Source organism: Varroa destructor, unplaced genomic scaffold (genome assembly GCF_002443255.2).
Source record: "Varroa destructor unplaced genomic scaffold, Vdes_3.0 BEIS01000003.1, whole genome shotgun sequence".
In the NCBI taxonomy this organism is placed as follows: Eukaryota; Metazoa; Arthropoda; class Arachnida; order Mesostigmata; family Varroidae; genus Varroa; species Varroa destructor.
The window spans coordinates 43,359,173-43,376,276 of record NW_019211456.1 but is presented as its reverse complement, the minus strand read 5'-3'; the positions used below and the strand labels follow the sequence as shown (position 1 = coordinate 43,376,276).

The following is a 17,104-nucleotide window of genomic DNA, read 5'->3' as shown; positions in this document are numbered from 1 at the left end:
TGCCATTGATGACACCCAATCTCTCTCAATAAATGTGAAATTTACCTTCTTTTTTTGCTCGCTTCATTTTAAAAAGAGTAACGCAGTATTTCAAAGGTATTTCCGTTGTGTAGTACCTGGGATGGCTTAACGTTGCGTAGCAAATTCGGTTAGTGATTTTCAACAACTTCTTATTCTGTTAATCGGTCGACATCCTTTGGGTGTCGAGAGCGAAGCACCCTGGGGAACACTGCGTCCTTCTGAGAATATACAAGTTTGACTTTTCTGCTCTGTTGTTTGGATCATATTCCGCTGTCAAGTATCAAGGAAATCAGTGCGTCCATACCGATGTAACAACAGCAGGTAATGTCTCGTGAACACGTTGTTATGGGCTCTTCAAGTCGGTCAGACCGTATTCCATCATTTTACAGTGTTGGCTTTCGGTAGGAAGTGCTGCTTTATCCGGCTGCACTTCTAATATATGAATATGTGTAAATGTGTTAGTCTATGTGGCGTGTGAAAACTTGTCGGGCTATCAGTGCAGCTGAATCGTGTACAAGCAGTTTTTGGATCACTTCTGCGATGAGTAGGTAAGCTCTGGTGACAAAATTACGTTATGCCAGGTAACACCCAATGGCAAAAATAAGCGCAACTGGGTTTAATTTGAACAGCCAGCCTGCAGTAGTAGAGTATCAACAGCAAAAGCGCCACTATCAGACGATTCAACCACTGAGACGGCTGAACGACGTCAAGAGGACGGATCAGTGTGCTACAATTAACGGACGTCAGCAACGGCTGCAGTCCCGACCATCACATTTCGGTGGTGACGTGCAAGAAGAAACGCCCGTCACCTGATCGCAGATGAATGCGACGAGAGACACAGGGCTACTACGTAGCGTTCTGGTAACACAGTAGCCATACATGGTGGCGCGAAGTCAAAGCGTCTAGCGAACTAGCAGCTAACGCTCAGTCGTTTCTTTCTGTGCTGTTTTTTCAATACGAGACCTTGTAAGAAGCTTCGACAGTAACGTGGCGGTGGCTTCCCGAAAAAATGCCCTGTTTAGTGGACTGAGGGCAATAGTTTGATTCGATCCAAGGCGCGTACTTACGACCTGGCGCGCTCGTCGCAAAGACACGCCAGCATAAGTAAACACCTGTATTGATGCACCTTATCGTCCGAAGTGTCGTAGCCGGTTTGAATATGAGCCGCGGTCGTTTAACATCGCTATTGATGTTGTTGCTGCATGATGATTATTGGTCACATTGATTTGTAATGGCCTATAATGTGCTAGATTTCTAAAATCAACGGAGTCAGAGGAAGATCTATATACGACGCTGCTATTGTCATATATAACCCAGAATTGTACTGTCCAATTCTTATCTAGCCCTTACTGTGTTGTCCTGAATTCATCGTCAGGTGACGGATTCAATCGATCGAAACCGTTAACATTTACGATAGGTGAGAACAATTCAATAAGTGTGTATCCCTCAAGGTATCTACGCATGCATGCGAAAAGTTGTGGTCGGATCGACAAGTGTTGTGAAAGTGTATTAAAGAGTATATTGTCGATCGATCTATTGTATTTGAGAAAACAGTATGGCTCGAGGTGTCGACGACTCTAAACAAAGAACTCCACAAACAAAGATATATCGGTCTGTAGACAACGACATTATTTTATTATTTCGAATGTTACCGTCTCATCTGCTTTCGCATTCTATTGCCTCTGTTTTGCGTTAAGCTCTATTTAAAAAAAAAAAAAAAAAAACAAGCTTTCCTGAACGATTGTTAACATATTACATTAGAATAGCTTGCTCTGAATTTAACGCTTAGTCATACCGTGCTATAAATTAGTATGGTGAAATAAAATTTGATGTGTATAAATAAAATTTACATCTTTAAGAATACATAATAGGAACATGCATGATCATTAGGTTTCGAAAATTGACTTACCTACTATCCACCGACCGAAGCACGTAGAACAGCTACTTGCAATATTTGTTCAACTTATCCTAATGCCTATAACACTTAAAATAAAAACTTAAAAACCTGGGTCCAATTACATGGGTGCAAGAGCGCCGTTTCAAATCAATCTTTATTGTGCTTTCTTGGATTATCTGATAGAAAGATTAGGTTAGGACGGTGGCCAGATTAGGTTTTTTTTTTATGTAGGAAAGATTCACTAGGACGGCTTTCTTATGATGATGATGAACTATTGAAGATTAAGTTTTAGCTGAAATCAAACTATGGTCAACTTCATTGAAGTGAAACGAGTTTTAGTAAGTAATCCTTTGATAATGAGGCTTCTATTGCCCGCATGTTAATTTGCTTTTGTAGCATAGGGACGTCTCAGGCTTTCTCGGCAAAATTTAGTAACAGAAACGCATCGTTACTCAAAAATTGAACAAAAACTATCGGATGCGTAAACGTCAAGGTCACTTTACTATACAGTAAATATATTAATTCTTGTAAGAAATCACCCCGTCAAACTATATCGTAATGTACTTCGAAGCTTTGTGTCATACCCATTCCAGTGCCTGTCAGACGAGCAAACGGGAACGAACGCCAAATTATTACAAACATAGCTTTTTCAAGCCCTTATTGCTTTCTAAAATTTTTTAAGGCTAAAACATCATCACGCTGGGCCGTCCAAGAGACTTTTCATATATTCGAGTTTTGTGTGCTGGAGCGGGCCCGTGCCGCCGCTAGCCGCTAAATTCGTTGTTAGCGCCTCTAAAACTCTGTGTGAACATCGACATTTTTAATTGTTATAGCCTTGACGAGTTCGAGTGGTCGTATTTTTCCACCGCACACTTATTACGCTCACAATGAATCGCTATTTCCATTTGGCTGCTAGATATGCTTACTACGATTGCTAACGAGGGCTATAGGTGTGAAGGGACTTACAGCGAATCGAAAGGCAATTTTAGATTTCGTTCGTCTATAAAATTTCCCATTTGTATAGATAACCTTCCATTACCTCTTGATCTTGAAGCAATTTCAGAACGCAAATGATAGGCGCACGCTGCAAGCGTGCCAAGTCAATTTCGTGAAACTCAACTGTCCCCATTCGTACATTCAATGGGGGCGATATTGTTTCGGTAATAAGAAAAAAAATGGCGCGCTAAGAAATTAATATGAGACGTGGCACGCACACGTAGCCTTTGGGCTGAACTAACTAAATCCGGATTTTTTCCTGTGTGTTCTTTTTGCCGCTGGCGAAAAAAGTGTTTCAGGCACAACAATGTCGAAGTTCGTGACATCAATATTACATACCCCTCGTCTGTCCAGATCGCCTCTTCTCGGCCGTAAGCGGGACAAATCGGCAGGTGACCTTACGCCATGTTTCACTCCTGGTTTTATGACACCGCTAACCTTTGACGACTCCAAAAACGAGTAAGTACAAACAAAGCAGCAGTAAGTAAATTTTCATTACTTATTGTGATGTACTATCACAGTAAGGCGCACATACGTGTTTTGTCTTGCTTACGCGTTCGTTTGACACTATCCGACTTTAACAGATGAAAACCTTACAGCTAAACCGCCGCAGTATAAAATCAATAAGAATATATGGATTTAGCTTTTTTTTTTCTTTTTTGGGGGGGGAGGGGGTAGTGGCTATACAACCGACTGGTTTCCTCCTGGCTCGGCGGCTAGCGACAGTCGATGGTCTGCATGGAACGTGTAGTAACAACTTCCGATTAGTCTTAACTTGGGAATCGTAACTATGGATAATAGTATCGCATTGGAAATTCAATCACTACTAAGTTTGTATTACGAATGGGTACCGATCGTTCGTTCATTCATACATTGAATCAGGACACGAGTGCATGCAAATAGAAGGGGCACGTAAAGGAGACCTCATTGACGAGATCGTACTTAGCTAAACCTATACAAGATAGCCAGAATAGATCATGCAACACAGCGTATATAAAGTATTTGACCTCTCTACATAGCTTTATATATGCCATTATGTCTCTCGAAGTGTGCATGAGAATATACATATATCCTTTCATAGACGCATCTTATATGGGTGTATGACTGAACAGTGACATAATAATAATTTTATGTGTTGACAATTTTCGCATAGATCTTTCTTTGATTCTGCATAGGACTGTGGAAGCACCGCGTGGGACAAGATCATGAAACTAGACTTAGACTAGATTTTACTTGGATAGACACGTCTCATGTAAACCCGCAGAAACGAGTACTACATGGACCGAATTGAAATAAACGCTATTACGCAATAATTTGACTTATTCGATGATGAACGTTTCAAATATTGCATCTTCAGCATGGAGTCAACGACAGGCCGACGGTTAGCGTTTACGCGCATCACTATCTCGCAGACTTTTTCACGTAACGCCACGTGTCATGTCGAGGGGCTTAAACGAAAATTGCCCGCCGTCACCATAGCATACAAATAACGTTATCACAAAATTTCTAGCCAATGTATGTACTATGAACAGTACGCTAAAATCATAAAATAAAAAAAAAAAAAACGTTTTGACTAGTATTGTTCGTGTTTGATGATGCAGTTTTTCGAAAGAAAAAAATTATCATTTTTCCATAATCACAATTCTCCGCAAGGCTCTCCTAGGAATTACACACCGGCTATTTAGATTAAAAATCAGCATAGGTTCATATTTAGTGATCGCACGGCGCAACTTCCTCCAGTGCGTTTAGATACGGTTTCCATGATAGTCTCGCGTATTCACCTACGCCATGTATGGGAACAGCAGTGGTTCCGTTGCATTGCGGCCGTGCCTACATACCGATAGGCTGCTGTTTAACGGTGTCATCACTGATCTCTCACGAGAGCATCACGTGCTATACGCCGCTAAGGCAGACTTTCCTTATAGACGGCCCACGCTAGCACGTCTATATCACTACTCGTAGCCAACTGGGTAGTCCTCAATTATCGCTAGGCCTCGTATTACTCGATATTGTTCGTTTATCTAGCTATCCATGCTTTATAACGTTACACAATAGCGACAAATGCATTGTCTGCATCTTCCATTGTAGTTCAGCTGAGCCATGGGAGTGGGGTGCGACGTATGCGAACACGTCTCCCTACCTCTCTAATTGATGCTAAGTTTCGCAAAGCGAAAATTGCTCGTTACTCTAGCACCCGTCACCTGTCCAACTCGGCGTAAATTTCCAGGCATCGAAAGCACGGGAGTCAGCCTGAAACGCTGAATTGACCCATTGCCGCGCAGCGTTTGTCTAGCGAGTGATCAAACTCGCAGCGGCCATCGCTTGAGCGAACCGACGACAGTCGATAGCTTTTACCTTGGAACATGTTAAAGTACGTAGGGCGATAAGCAGAAAAAAAGTGAAGCCGTTTCCGACGAATGTTGCTTACCGTGTCGATAGGTTTCATGCGCGAGAGAAGTGGCTGTTGAATCTTCAATGACAGCATTATCCGCATGGATCAGTGTGTAGTCATTTGTATGTTTAAGAGTCTGTAAGGAAATGCATCGGGGGGTGTGACTGGCATCTATCAATGGCGACTACAAGCGAAGACGTTACACTGATGCGAGTGTCTTGGACCTATTCTATTCCATCAGTAGCGAAACTCCAATTTGGAGTTTCAGTTTTTGAATATGTCTTACTGAGGATATGAAGAACGTGCCGTCGTAAGCCATCGACAAGTGAGATCAAAGGATCTGCAAGCGAAATTCTTTAACTAAATGTGCTGCCATCAAATCTGGAAGCTATTCCACATTACCATTGAACTTGAAAAAAAAAGAGAGAGAGAGAGGGAGGGAGGGAGGGCGAGACCAGAGAATTTCCGCTGCGGTATAATGACATCGGGGTCGGTTCAAGATATTTCTGTGTTAATGTGTACACATGTTGATACGTTAGGTAGTCATGTTACTGTGCAAAGTAAACCCTCACATATTAGCATTCGGTCTGCCAATTGAGTTCGAATCTGTATTAAAATTTGTACTCTTTTTACAGTAGCTCGTCTTTCAGAGAGCGGTCATTAACTCATCATGCCACCTTCAAGGCAGTCTTCTCGTGCAGATTCCTCCACACGGTTGGTGTTATGTAAAAATTGTTTCATAAAAACAATAGTAAAGACGTCTAATTAAAAAATAAATACAACTGTAGCTATAGCAGAAATTGAAATCCGGTGAAATTAAGAAACAAGGAAGTCGTTCTGCGGCTGTTCGAAAGGCCTCGCGAAGGTACACCAATTGAAACTCTTATAGACTGACTTCATCTGTTTTGTTAGGCCGGATAAGGTGAACGACACCGTACTATTTATGCACCTTGTAAATTCTACCTGCCGACATACGGAAGCTAACTGAAACATCCTCGATGAGCAAGTCATCACCGAATTGTCCCTGTCGTATAGTGCCATGAAGAGAAATAAAACCTTTATTGTACTTTGATCAAGGTGTGACTACGGGGCAACCGTAACGGGCCTAAAACAACAAACAGGAAATACACTATGATCGAATGAAATACTCGTAGGACGTGTAAGTGTTTTATCTGACTCATTTTTTCCAATGGCGTTCGGCTATATGTACATAGGGGCAAGTAGTTTGCCACAATAGATGCAAATCCACCTAGAATAACGGATGATGCTGTGCAACGGTCCAGGAATTCCGATGCCACTGATTGTCGGTGACATTAAGTTATCTTGTAAGATGGGGCTGTTTTATAACGGTGCAACGTTTCGTAACATTTTTCTTAGATTCAATATGTATTTGGCAAATTTCAGGCCGCTCACTTAGATATCGCCACCCAGATTTTTGGAAAGCATGTCGCGTTAAGCCATTTGACTGGCTTACGCATACGGTTTCTAGAATCATACAGATCTCACATTTGACGAAGGTGCTTTAGCCGAGCTTGAGCCACGAACCAACGCGGGTTGTCGGTTCGAGAAAACGAGCGAGAAACACATTTCGCACACGTTGTTATGCGCTTCGTGAAAAATTCCTGCGAAGATGGATGGTGAAGAACTGAGAGCTTCTGTGAAGGCCGATCTATTGCAAAGTGCACAGCATCCGTAGCATTTAAAATCTATGCAAAAATGCTATACCTGTGCACTTCAGTTGAATTAATAAAGTGGCAAAATTGACAAGCAGCATATATCGCACGGGTTTAGGCAAGAATCACAGACAGACACATGGGGACGTTTCATTCCGCTTGCTCTTACGTAACAACAGCGAACCATTCTTGTACTATATTGTAATATGTGATGAAATATCGATCCTCTAGGGTAAGCGCACAAGGTGACTGAATCGGTGGCACACCGCTACGAAGCGTTGGCAAAAGTTTATCTAAATAGGTTCTGTGCGGCGGTCGAATGCCGGAATCACAAACTACAGAGTCCCAATTTGTTGATTCAAGCGTATTTTCAATAGTTGATGGAAATTATGCAAACATTTCGGGTTAAGCAGTCAACACAGATAAACCTGCTTCAGTACGCGGCCACACAGTGTAACTATCAAGACGGCAAACGTTTCAATTGGGTGCTTCTCATCATTCATTATATTCGCCAGATATTGCTACCACAAGTCACCATTTCTTAGAATCTCGGCAAATTTTCAACAGGGAAATTATTCAAATTTCGACGACGTAAAAATTGCTTTTAGAGATTTCATAGATTTTAGCATGCCGAACCGTTACAGCAACGGAGCAAATAAACCACCGTACGAAAAAAACACGAAAGAAGTCATAGTGCACGCATTAATCGAGAATAAAAGAGTTAACGAAAAAGCGAAAGAAAAAAAAGACTGAATAAAAAAATATTCCGCTATATCGTCGTAATCATTCGTACCAAACCTTACTCTAACGCCATTTTCCCTCGAAGTAAGCATAATTTGCTATTTCGGAAGTCATCACTCTAAATGAGCATGGCCTCCCAAATAACCAAACCCGACATGGCTAATCGTCTCGTAAATTGTCCGTGAACACAAGATAAAGACTACGCTGACCATTGTGAGATTGAAAGCGTAGCCGAATCGAGGACAGCAGTTGCGATGAAAGGCCACTATCTGTTCATGACCGGATGCTTCCTGTATCGGCTTTAACAGGATAAGTTATCTATGATACCTGGCCTTCCACATACGTTAGGCCATTTACAGCTGGCTCAGTTATAATTCAGTGAAGTACAAAAGAGAACGAAGTAACATGCATGCCTTTTGTCGACTGGTACGATTTGCTAGATTTAAAAGGGTCTGTACAAGTATCATTTTCCTGCTTTGAGCTCACTGCTCCCGAGTAGAAGTAGCAGTAAAGTTTGTTTGCTCTAACTTAACCAGCAAGCTCTGCTTAAGTCGATTGGTGAATGTGTGTCTGTCGCGGGACTGTGCAGCTGATCAGTTCAGAGCATGTCTATCTTAAGGATGCACTGGACGGTTCGATGAATCAATAAAGAAACTAACTACAGGACGGAAACCGAAGCTATTCGTAGTCCCCCCAGCAACATCGTCCGCCAGCGATCGCAAGTGACAGATCTGGGCGGAAATGCTGTTGTCGGAAGAGGAAATAGCGCAAGTAAGAACCAATATAATATCTATAACGTGAGTCACTAGAAAAAAGAGCGACTCTTCGACAGAATTATTAAACACAGTATTCACCGCTAGCTGCCCTAATAAAAAAACTGACATACACTTATTATTACTCTTATACACTTTCGAAGAGGACACAGGGCCGCAATCACAATAGGCCAGTAATTGGCTAGCATTTATAAAATAGAAGCGGAAATGACTTTGTCCTAGTCAAATTCGTCGCGATCGACGTGCGGCCTAGTGCAGTAGAATCACACGGAGAAATCTACTTATTATTGTTATTATTATTATTATTATATCTTAGCAATATCGAAACGACAGCGTTATCTTTGTCGGCTGTGAACTCAAACTGGAACATTTACTGAGTCAAATCGTTGTAAATAGGAAAAAGAAGCTGGCCGCATATGAGAAAGAACGATGTTGACGAAAATCTAGGCTGCAGGTGTCGTCCTTGTTTAACAGCTACTATTTTGTGCGAAAAACGTCTATCGGAAAAAAAAAAAAAAAAAAAGCTATTGCTACTGTGTTTGTAATTGCATCGACTCTCGAATGTATAAGAATTAGAAAATTTCGTCCAGTGTAGCTTATGCCATAATTTTCCGTGCATAGAAAATTCATTGTCGCTCAGCGTCGCGATCTCTCCGTTCGTGTGATTGTGTATGACACAGGTATTTTAAAAGCATCGCCTTTGTGATGTTTTCGACCGCAACCGCAAGTACAAACATTAATCATTCTGCGTTCATCGATTGGCCCATCCACCCCGCAATTACCGTTGACGACAAGACCCATCATGATTATTATCGTCGTTGTCATTGGCTGATTGATTTTAAATGGTATCAATACAATTAAGATACCGCTAAAGCGATAATTGTGACGACAACGTTGGCCATCAAAATGACAATCACGGTCCTACTGTATAGCTAGGCTAGCATAACGATCCTTGTTACTCAGAAAGATCTTCAGCTTTTAATGAGCTGGGGCGTTTTTGACTCAGCGAGCTTAATGGAGCCATCGTTGACCGATAAAAAGGAGAAAAAAAAAACACAGAAAAGAGATCAATATAAGCCCTACGAAAAAGGTAGTCGCTGAACAGAAAACGAAGTTTACTTAGACTGGTTCCCTTTCCAATTGACCCTGAGGCGGCTGGCGCAATTTCGTCGTCGTTTCTACCATTGCCACAGCCAAAGATATATCTAGGAGAATAGTCGTATTATAATTTTCCACAGAAAACGTTCAGCCACGATCGACATATGCGGAAAAGCAAGGACTGAAGTGGAGGTCAATCCCTTGACGTTGCTATATTAGCAATGGCGGAAAAATAATAAGCAGAAGCTTTTGTCGAACACTGCCCGCCAGTGCGTCAACGAGTACATTATAAGATCGATTTATTTTATGTATCATTTTATATCCACATTCCCATCCCGTTTTAGCTTATTCTGTTCGTCGAGAATCCAATAGTAAAGGAAAAAAAACGCTATTTTGGCATATATCGTTGACCTCGTACACGCACCATCGGCTCACCTGATTCATTAACTCTTGGTATCTATGCTTTAGTAAGTAAGATTAATATATATACTATAGCATCTTAGTTTAGATCTCAATAACCTAACATCAACGCTCTGCGCAATATCGAATAGCTTGTCGGACATAGTAAAACCTACTATATTTACTTTAACCGTATAGGCTATCGCCCACGAACCCCTTAGCACTGTCCATCTTTGATTTTCTCACGAAAAGTACTTCTTGATGGACTGTACGCGCAGTGATTGATTGCGGATAGCCGGATGATGCGATAGAAACGCTGAAGTCTAAGCGATTGTTGACACTGAATTTGCCTAGCGTTAGTTAAGTAAGAGTTAAGCGCGCCTTCAAATGCGTCACCGGATTTACGGGAAGAACCGAGTACGAAACATCGGCAAGGATGTAACGAGGCCCGTAATATCGTGTCTCTGTGCGCCTATCTCGACTACCATGATATACTATCTAATACGAATCGAAAACACTTCAGCATCGAACGTTGTCACTATTAGGTGACTGGATAAAGACTCTCTACATACGCCCAGTGTGATTTGATGGTTAACAGAGGCTTGTTATAACCAACACAAGTCAACAAAGTAGATCCAAACGGGAAACCATATATATACATATATGGGTGAATATTCAGCAGCTTTTCGTCATCGATTTGATTATGGTAGCTTTTCCCGCATTTGAAGGACGTCGCTACAAACATTTTCGCGTTGTGTGTACAAAGTGTGCAACATCAGTATCAAAGCGGCAAAGACAGCTGACATGTCCTCGCATCGTTGCACGCTAGGCCCCTATAAAATGCGAGTAACAAAACGCCAAAATAAGCAATGCAGTCAAAATGGCCAAGTGATTTCGTTTAATAGCGAAGTGTCAGTATCAGGTGTAATTCAGTCGACTCCTCATTTAGGGACCGGGCGCCACCGATCTGAGCGCATATCGCCTATATTTGGCAGAGTGCTTGAATCCCACAGTGGTGCTCGTATGTACGAAATGCGTCATTTTTGTAAAGCTGACATGAGAGAAAAATGCATTATTATTGCTGTCATATACACCACAGGATAGGAGAGATAAATATAAGGCACGCCGTATCATGCACCTATTGAGTTCGTGTGGACCTGGTTGAGGACACCAGAACCTTTATGGAGGTGTTAGCTATCTACCATTTCTGTGATTGTTTTCAAGGGCCTCTTGTCGATGGGCTGTCACATAAAATACCCGTTGCCGATAGATTTTAGTTTTGTAAGGACCGAATCGGTATATTTTGGTTTTCTCATTTGACAGTCGTTTACTCTCATTTGAGTAGTCAAAACAATGCACTCTTTGCTCTAATGTCCCGCCCTTGATGCTTCAACTAACTGTTTTTTCACGGTAGATTTTTAATTTGCGGTTGAAATTTGTTTCAGCTTTCTTTACGTTAACAATAACATTTTCAGCATTATTAATTCTTCTAGAAATTTAATCGCACTAAAAATTATTGATAAATAGAAGTGCACGTCGGCTTTATCACAAAATCCTAACGTTGACGATATCTTAGGAAGGGTTACGAGATAATCAAGCAGACGCGTTTAAAACAACACAATGACTTGCAAAACTACCAGTCTTCTGTTTAATTCTTTTATCCGTCATACAATGTTCCATTGCTACAACCTTTGAGCGTTCCGCTTGCAGGTTGACCTTGCATAGCTTGCTAAGACATTTGCCAATTTGATTTATCTACCAGGATCAGCGTTTACCGTTACGTGCGCTTTTCCTTGACATGCGATGTTTCTTAGCTATAGCAAAGATTCGGATATTGAAAGTCGCAATTTATATGTATAGAGGATAGTTGCTAGAGTGTAGAGCATAAACAGGCCTTCACAATACATAGTTCAGGCAGATGTTTAATATACTGATACATAGTAGCATACGTCCTAAATGAAAGGACGAAATCGTTTTTGCCTTTAAGGAACTCGGTTGAGGTTGGCGGACTTTGCCGCAATCAGTAAGAGTTGCTTTAACTTACAATTGCCAGCCCACGTTGCTTCTATCGATATCGTGATTTCCTTTAGAATTAGCCAATTGTATCATCTAAGCGCTCATACGCACGCTATATTTTGCGCATATTGCCAGCTACTGTTAGACCCTGACAGCACAGGGAACGAGTGCGACCCTCAAGGTTGCTTGCTTTCATTCCGTATCGTTCCAAATCTTGGACGATCCAATGGCCTTTACCAGTTTACGCGAACTCGATGTCTGATGCATACATACATACATATATATATATATATAGGACATTAAAGCAAATTGATTATGACCATAAATGTTCCTATATCTATTTAGGCAGTCACCGTTAGATGCATTGTTTTAATTATAACGTATTACGGGCACAAAAAATTAGCAAACTTATACCTATGTTTTTTTGGCGTTCGACCCACGATGGCGCCCTGTCACGACATCTGCTGCGTGTATTCATACGCAGAACGCATATAAATACACTGTACCATTGCCAATGTACTACGTTGTTTGGTTTTAGGGAAGCGTAGCTGATAGTACTGGTAGTCTACGAAATGATAACTAATAAAAAATTAAAAAATAAATTACATATACATAGCTAGCAACAATGGCGGCATAACGCGATTTTTAAGAAACATTTTTCTCTAAGCAGGACAGCATCCTAACTGAAAAGACATAAGGCGTTACGATACGTCCGTTTTAAGCTGTCTTGGCGAAAAAAGACGCTATACATTATGTCTATACGCTATTACGCTATACATTATTGTTTTGCCACAAACTAGCTAAGTAAACGCCATTTGCAAGATAGGCTTGTTCATTTTTGCGTATATCGCTGCCGGAATTTGATAATGTGTATTGGCAGTTGATCTCAGTGTATACATTGTGCAATTAACTTAATGTTATCCAATAAGTGAAAACATTATGTTTCTATATTTGATTGTTGGAGAACCGTATCTGCGTATAAAAATAGAAATAGCCAAAAAAGTGGCTGCAATTTCCTGCCAAAAAATGAAGTCGCACGAAGCCAATCAGTCGCATCGGTTCTCATCTTGGCGAGGTTTCCTCAAAGGAATTATATATATATATATATATATATATATGAAACCAGTATGTTCAGCTGCAGTTGTGTATAATTACTCCCTGGTTTGCAAATAGCCCTTTCCGTTTATTCAAATGATTCTCGAGGCAAGTCAATTTCATTCTACACCGTAGCGAGAACCTCAGTCAGTCCCTTGGGAATAACTGAATTAACACTAATTATTAAGTTTGTTAAGATTGCAAGATAAGTTTCGACGAAAAGTTCGCCGCCTTCTAAGCGGCGACTGTAAGGTCTTTATGAGAGCCTAAAACTACAAAGATGACCATGTTGTCGTGCTATGAATATATCCATGCGAGGGTGGAGAAACAATATATGTTTAGAGGGTCCATGGGTCTGTGCCTGGTCGATTTTTGTGTACGATTGTACATTGGCTCCTTTTATTTTTCTAACCCATGTTACATATTGGCCAGGGCGAGTTGTACAGTGGGGCACCGTCTACTATCTGTCCAGTTTCATTCTACAATTTGTAGACTCTCCTTTCCATACCATGCAATCTTCGCGCTTATCTGATTTTTAACGGAATCAAAACTGAGTCTTGCTGAAATACTACGCATTATGGCGCGCACCGTTTAACACAAGGTCTTTATAACACACTAGTTTGTCGTCAATAGAGTAAATAAAGGGAATCGGCGATCATACCTCGTCACTCGCTGCCGTACTCTGTATATCTGAAAGGACGATACTGAATGGCCTATATTTGATGTAATGGCTTTTGACATGCTTGAAGCGTAAAATAGAGAATGGTCCAGTGTTGAGCCAGGGTAGATGACAACTAGCATACGTATGTCCTATTCTAAAATATATACCTGCTATTAAAATTCTGTGAAAGTCAAAAATTCACCGGAGGATAGGTTTTTTTCCGGGTCAACGACATTTCAGGGGACTGCGTCAGTGAACGCTCACACAGAATATTTCCGGTCAAAATAATGAGCATAACAAATCACTTTAGCAGCGGTTCTTTTACAGTCATTATGACCTGAAATCCTACATTCTTAATGCTAACGGAAGAAGCATACGACAAGGATGCCAGGTTTTAAAATATTTACTGACCTCACCTATCCTAATCCAGCGTCTAATCAAAATGACACGTTATTATATCAAAAAAATATATTTAAAATATTCAGAGGACGTCAATAAATATTAGCCCAGATTAATTAACAATAAGCTCTTTCTAATTTGTTCATTTAGCCGTAGCCAAAGAGGCACATGATTGTCTACTTCGCAAGAAATCTGTTCCCTAAAAATAGATGATCACGCTCCTATTGATTTTTTACAACACTACGTGTTGCTTGGCTTTTTTTTTCAAAGTTCGTTTTCCTCTCCCGGGATTTGTTGACCTTACAGCCCGTGACAAGAATATCTGTGAGAGTAAATTTGTCTAAAGTAAAGCACCAAAAATGCTAGCAGGGTAATATTGAAGCTACTTTCTTTCCACATGGACATCACAAACGTTCTTCGCATAAAAACTCATTTAGACAAAACTACTTCACTCTTTTGCATGGAATAGGGAGAAAACGTCAGCTAGATTTGACCTGACCGATCTAGTTGTCAGCAATAATGTCTACACCTAAGTTTACCACTTACAACCACAATATTTAGTCCGGTTTGATCATTTACGCAGTGAAATCTCTACATGCCTGTCGGAGATGGGGCGCGGAAGTTACACACAACAGTAGTTAATAGATGCTTATGCTACTAATGGCTATAAACTTCAACGAATTCTTATCTCCTATTGTTCTTATTACCTGCTTTTTGCCGCCCACTCGTATATACCGGCCAGTGAGTCTTCAAGTAAGCTATCCACAATCATAAAAATGTATGTATATTAGGTCTCAAGTCTCGGACCCCCCAACGTGTTTAATCCGAGATAACGCTTTCTACCAGTGCGATAAGAGGTTACTTCGCTCCGGAGTGTCTTATTATCTTCAGCTACAGTTTGCAACCTTAGAATAAGGGACGTTCATTGATAAGGCCGCACAGAGAACGTTCGGTAATAATATTGCACTATTTGACACATTGAGTCCTGCTTCGCACTAACGATGATAGTGATTGTCTGCTTCGAGGGTCCTACGATGGTGGTAGAATTTATGGATACAGATTTTATAGCGAATGCAGTATTATTTGAGGAACACAGTTATATATAAGTTAAATAGATACACAGCAGTCGCGCAAGCAAACTGGTGCTTTATAAGGCATTTTTAACGAAGGCGATTCGATATGAAGTAGTTGAGAGATCTATCGCTATTCTTAGTGATACAATGACAACCAGAAACTCCTTCTGTCAACGATACATACATAGGTTATTTGTGGTGTTAACCACGATCTGGCTTGGAAAGCCTCGGGCCTTTTTCTGACTGACTAAATACAAGGAGTTGTGGATCTTCGACCCTTTTGATCGATGTATTACCGCGTCTCCTGGGAACAACAACAGCAACTGGTAACACGCACGTTGAAGAGAAACGAGCGAAACAAAGACATTACAAAGTCCTGATTCGGCTAGAGAGCTGCCATAATCAAGTGAGTTGACTGGGCACCCAATCTGCGGAAAGCGAGATCCCAGATTCTAGTTTTTACTCACTATGAATCATTTTAGAATATTATGGAGCTTGCATAAATAGCTTACCATGGTTTTGTATACGCTAGACCGGAGATTGTTCCATTGAACCCATTACTACTTTACCATTAATACGAACGACGTTTATGTTGCACTGGAAATTGTAACTCTGGATAGACTTCGAAAAAATTGGCGATTTTGTGCTATAGACGGAAATATTATTATTATTATTATTATTATAGCACTAGCCCTGGAAAAATACCAAAAATGCTTAGCAGCTTAGTACTTAGTAAGTACAAACACTTTGTTCGTGGCAAACACATAGGCGTCCCCAAGTTTTCAACTTTTGCAATTCTCGATGGTTTTAACGAAAAAGGCTAATTTAAGGTGTTGCACCCTTGCGTTTTACATGCACCTCTACATGAACGTACAACTGTCTGTATGCTCGTCGGTTATCAACCGTGCATTTCATTATATCCTTCGTTTATTTAATTTAATTTTTGTTTCTCGAAGATCTTTACATCTAAAATGACCTAGTCCTGACCATACGGCCCTCACTTCACACAGGATGCAATATATCTACAGTTGTCTATTTGTGTATATGAATATTCGTCTGTGGATGGTATCCTCAATTTGACTTCAGCTAGCGTACCTTCCTTGTCTGCACTGAGCATAAAATAATTTTATCTACTTGCATTTTTTGTGAGTAGCGAAAGATGACGGATGTTCTTGGAAGGTTCGAATCAAAATAGAGCTTCATCTGATTCTTGATTGCCTTTGTTGCATCGCTCTGTTGACACTTTACATTGTCAATTGCAGACTCATCCAGCCCGCAGTTCTTCCATGTCCGTACGCTGGTGTTTTTTTCGTTTTCGACGCGCTGTTCTCGCTCATTGCGATTCGGCCCGAACAATCTTGTCGAGTTCTAATTTTTCTCCCTGTACGTTTTCTTCATCGTCTACAATATCCACGTTGTCGACATATCCATCTATCCGCTACGGTCCATGTGTCACTGTCCATATCGCCTTTTTGCTTGCGACTCGTCCACGCGACAATATGGAGACCTCTTCAATGACTGCTGCTTTCGTTACTGGCGACTATACCCACATAACTCCAGAAGAAGCAGACAAATCGTCAGAGTCACTGGGCGGAGATTAGTGGAGTTGCAGGAGGATGAAAAGATCGAGGGACGCCGACAGAAGAAAAAAGACAACGCAGACGTCTGAGTGGCGCCTATGACGTACTATAGCGCGGGAAGCGTATGCACCGACACCATCGTTGCGCACGTCGCCTACTGGCGACAACCATCGCTCCCGAGCCAGCGGCCTCCTCCCCTAGGCGCCCAGGAGTCGCGCGTGAGAACACCGAACTGACTGGCTGCACTGTTGTACGACATACACGCATATTACGGTGTCTCTATAACTGGC

At 41.1% G+C, this 17,104-nt stretch overlaps 1 protein-coding gene and 1 long non-coding RNA gene across 11 annotated transcripts in view; one reads left to right on the top strand and one right to left on the bottom strand.

The window, feature by feature from the left end:
* LOC111246217 (uncharacterized) overlaps positions 1–3,384 on the bottom strand; it is a 30,687-nt gene extending 27,303 nt beyond the window's left edge. For all 3 annotated transcript variants that reach the window (XR_015324485.1, XR_015324486.1, XR_002671589.2), the window contains exon 1: positions 3,254–3,384. This is a non-coding gene — a long non-coding RNA (uncharacterized LOC111246217). The remainder of the gene's footprint in view (positions 1–3,253) is intronic.
* LOC111247749 (serine/threonine-protein kinase OSR1-like) overlaps positions 1–17,104 on the top strand; it is a 40,524-nt gene that overhangs the window by 7,910 nt on the left and 15,510 nt on the right. For 2 of the 8 annotated variants that reach the window (XM_022799060.2, XM_022799059.2), the window contains exon 2: positions 3,206–3,373. In XM_022799060.2, coding sequence (XP_022654795.1) covers positions 3,222–3,373 — 152 coding nt within the window. In that variant the 5' untranslated portion in view covers positions 3,206–3,221. Of the gene's footprint in view, positions 1–386; positions 570–601; positions 1,439–1,561; positions 1,633–3,043; positions 3,079–3,205; positions 3,374–5,941; positions 6,021–17,104 lie in introns of those variants that run through there. The other 6 variants (XM_022799055.2, XM_022799054.2, XM_022799058.2 and 3 more) reach the window with 6 other exon arrangements.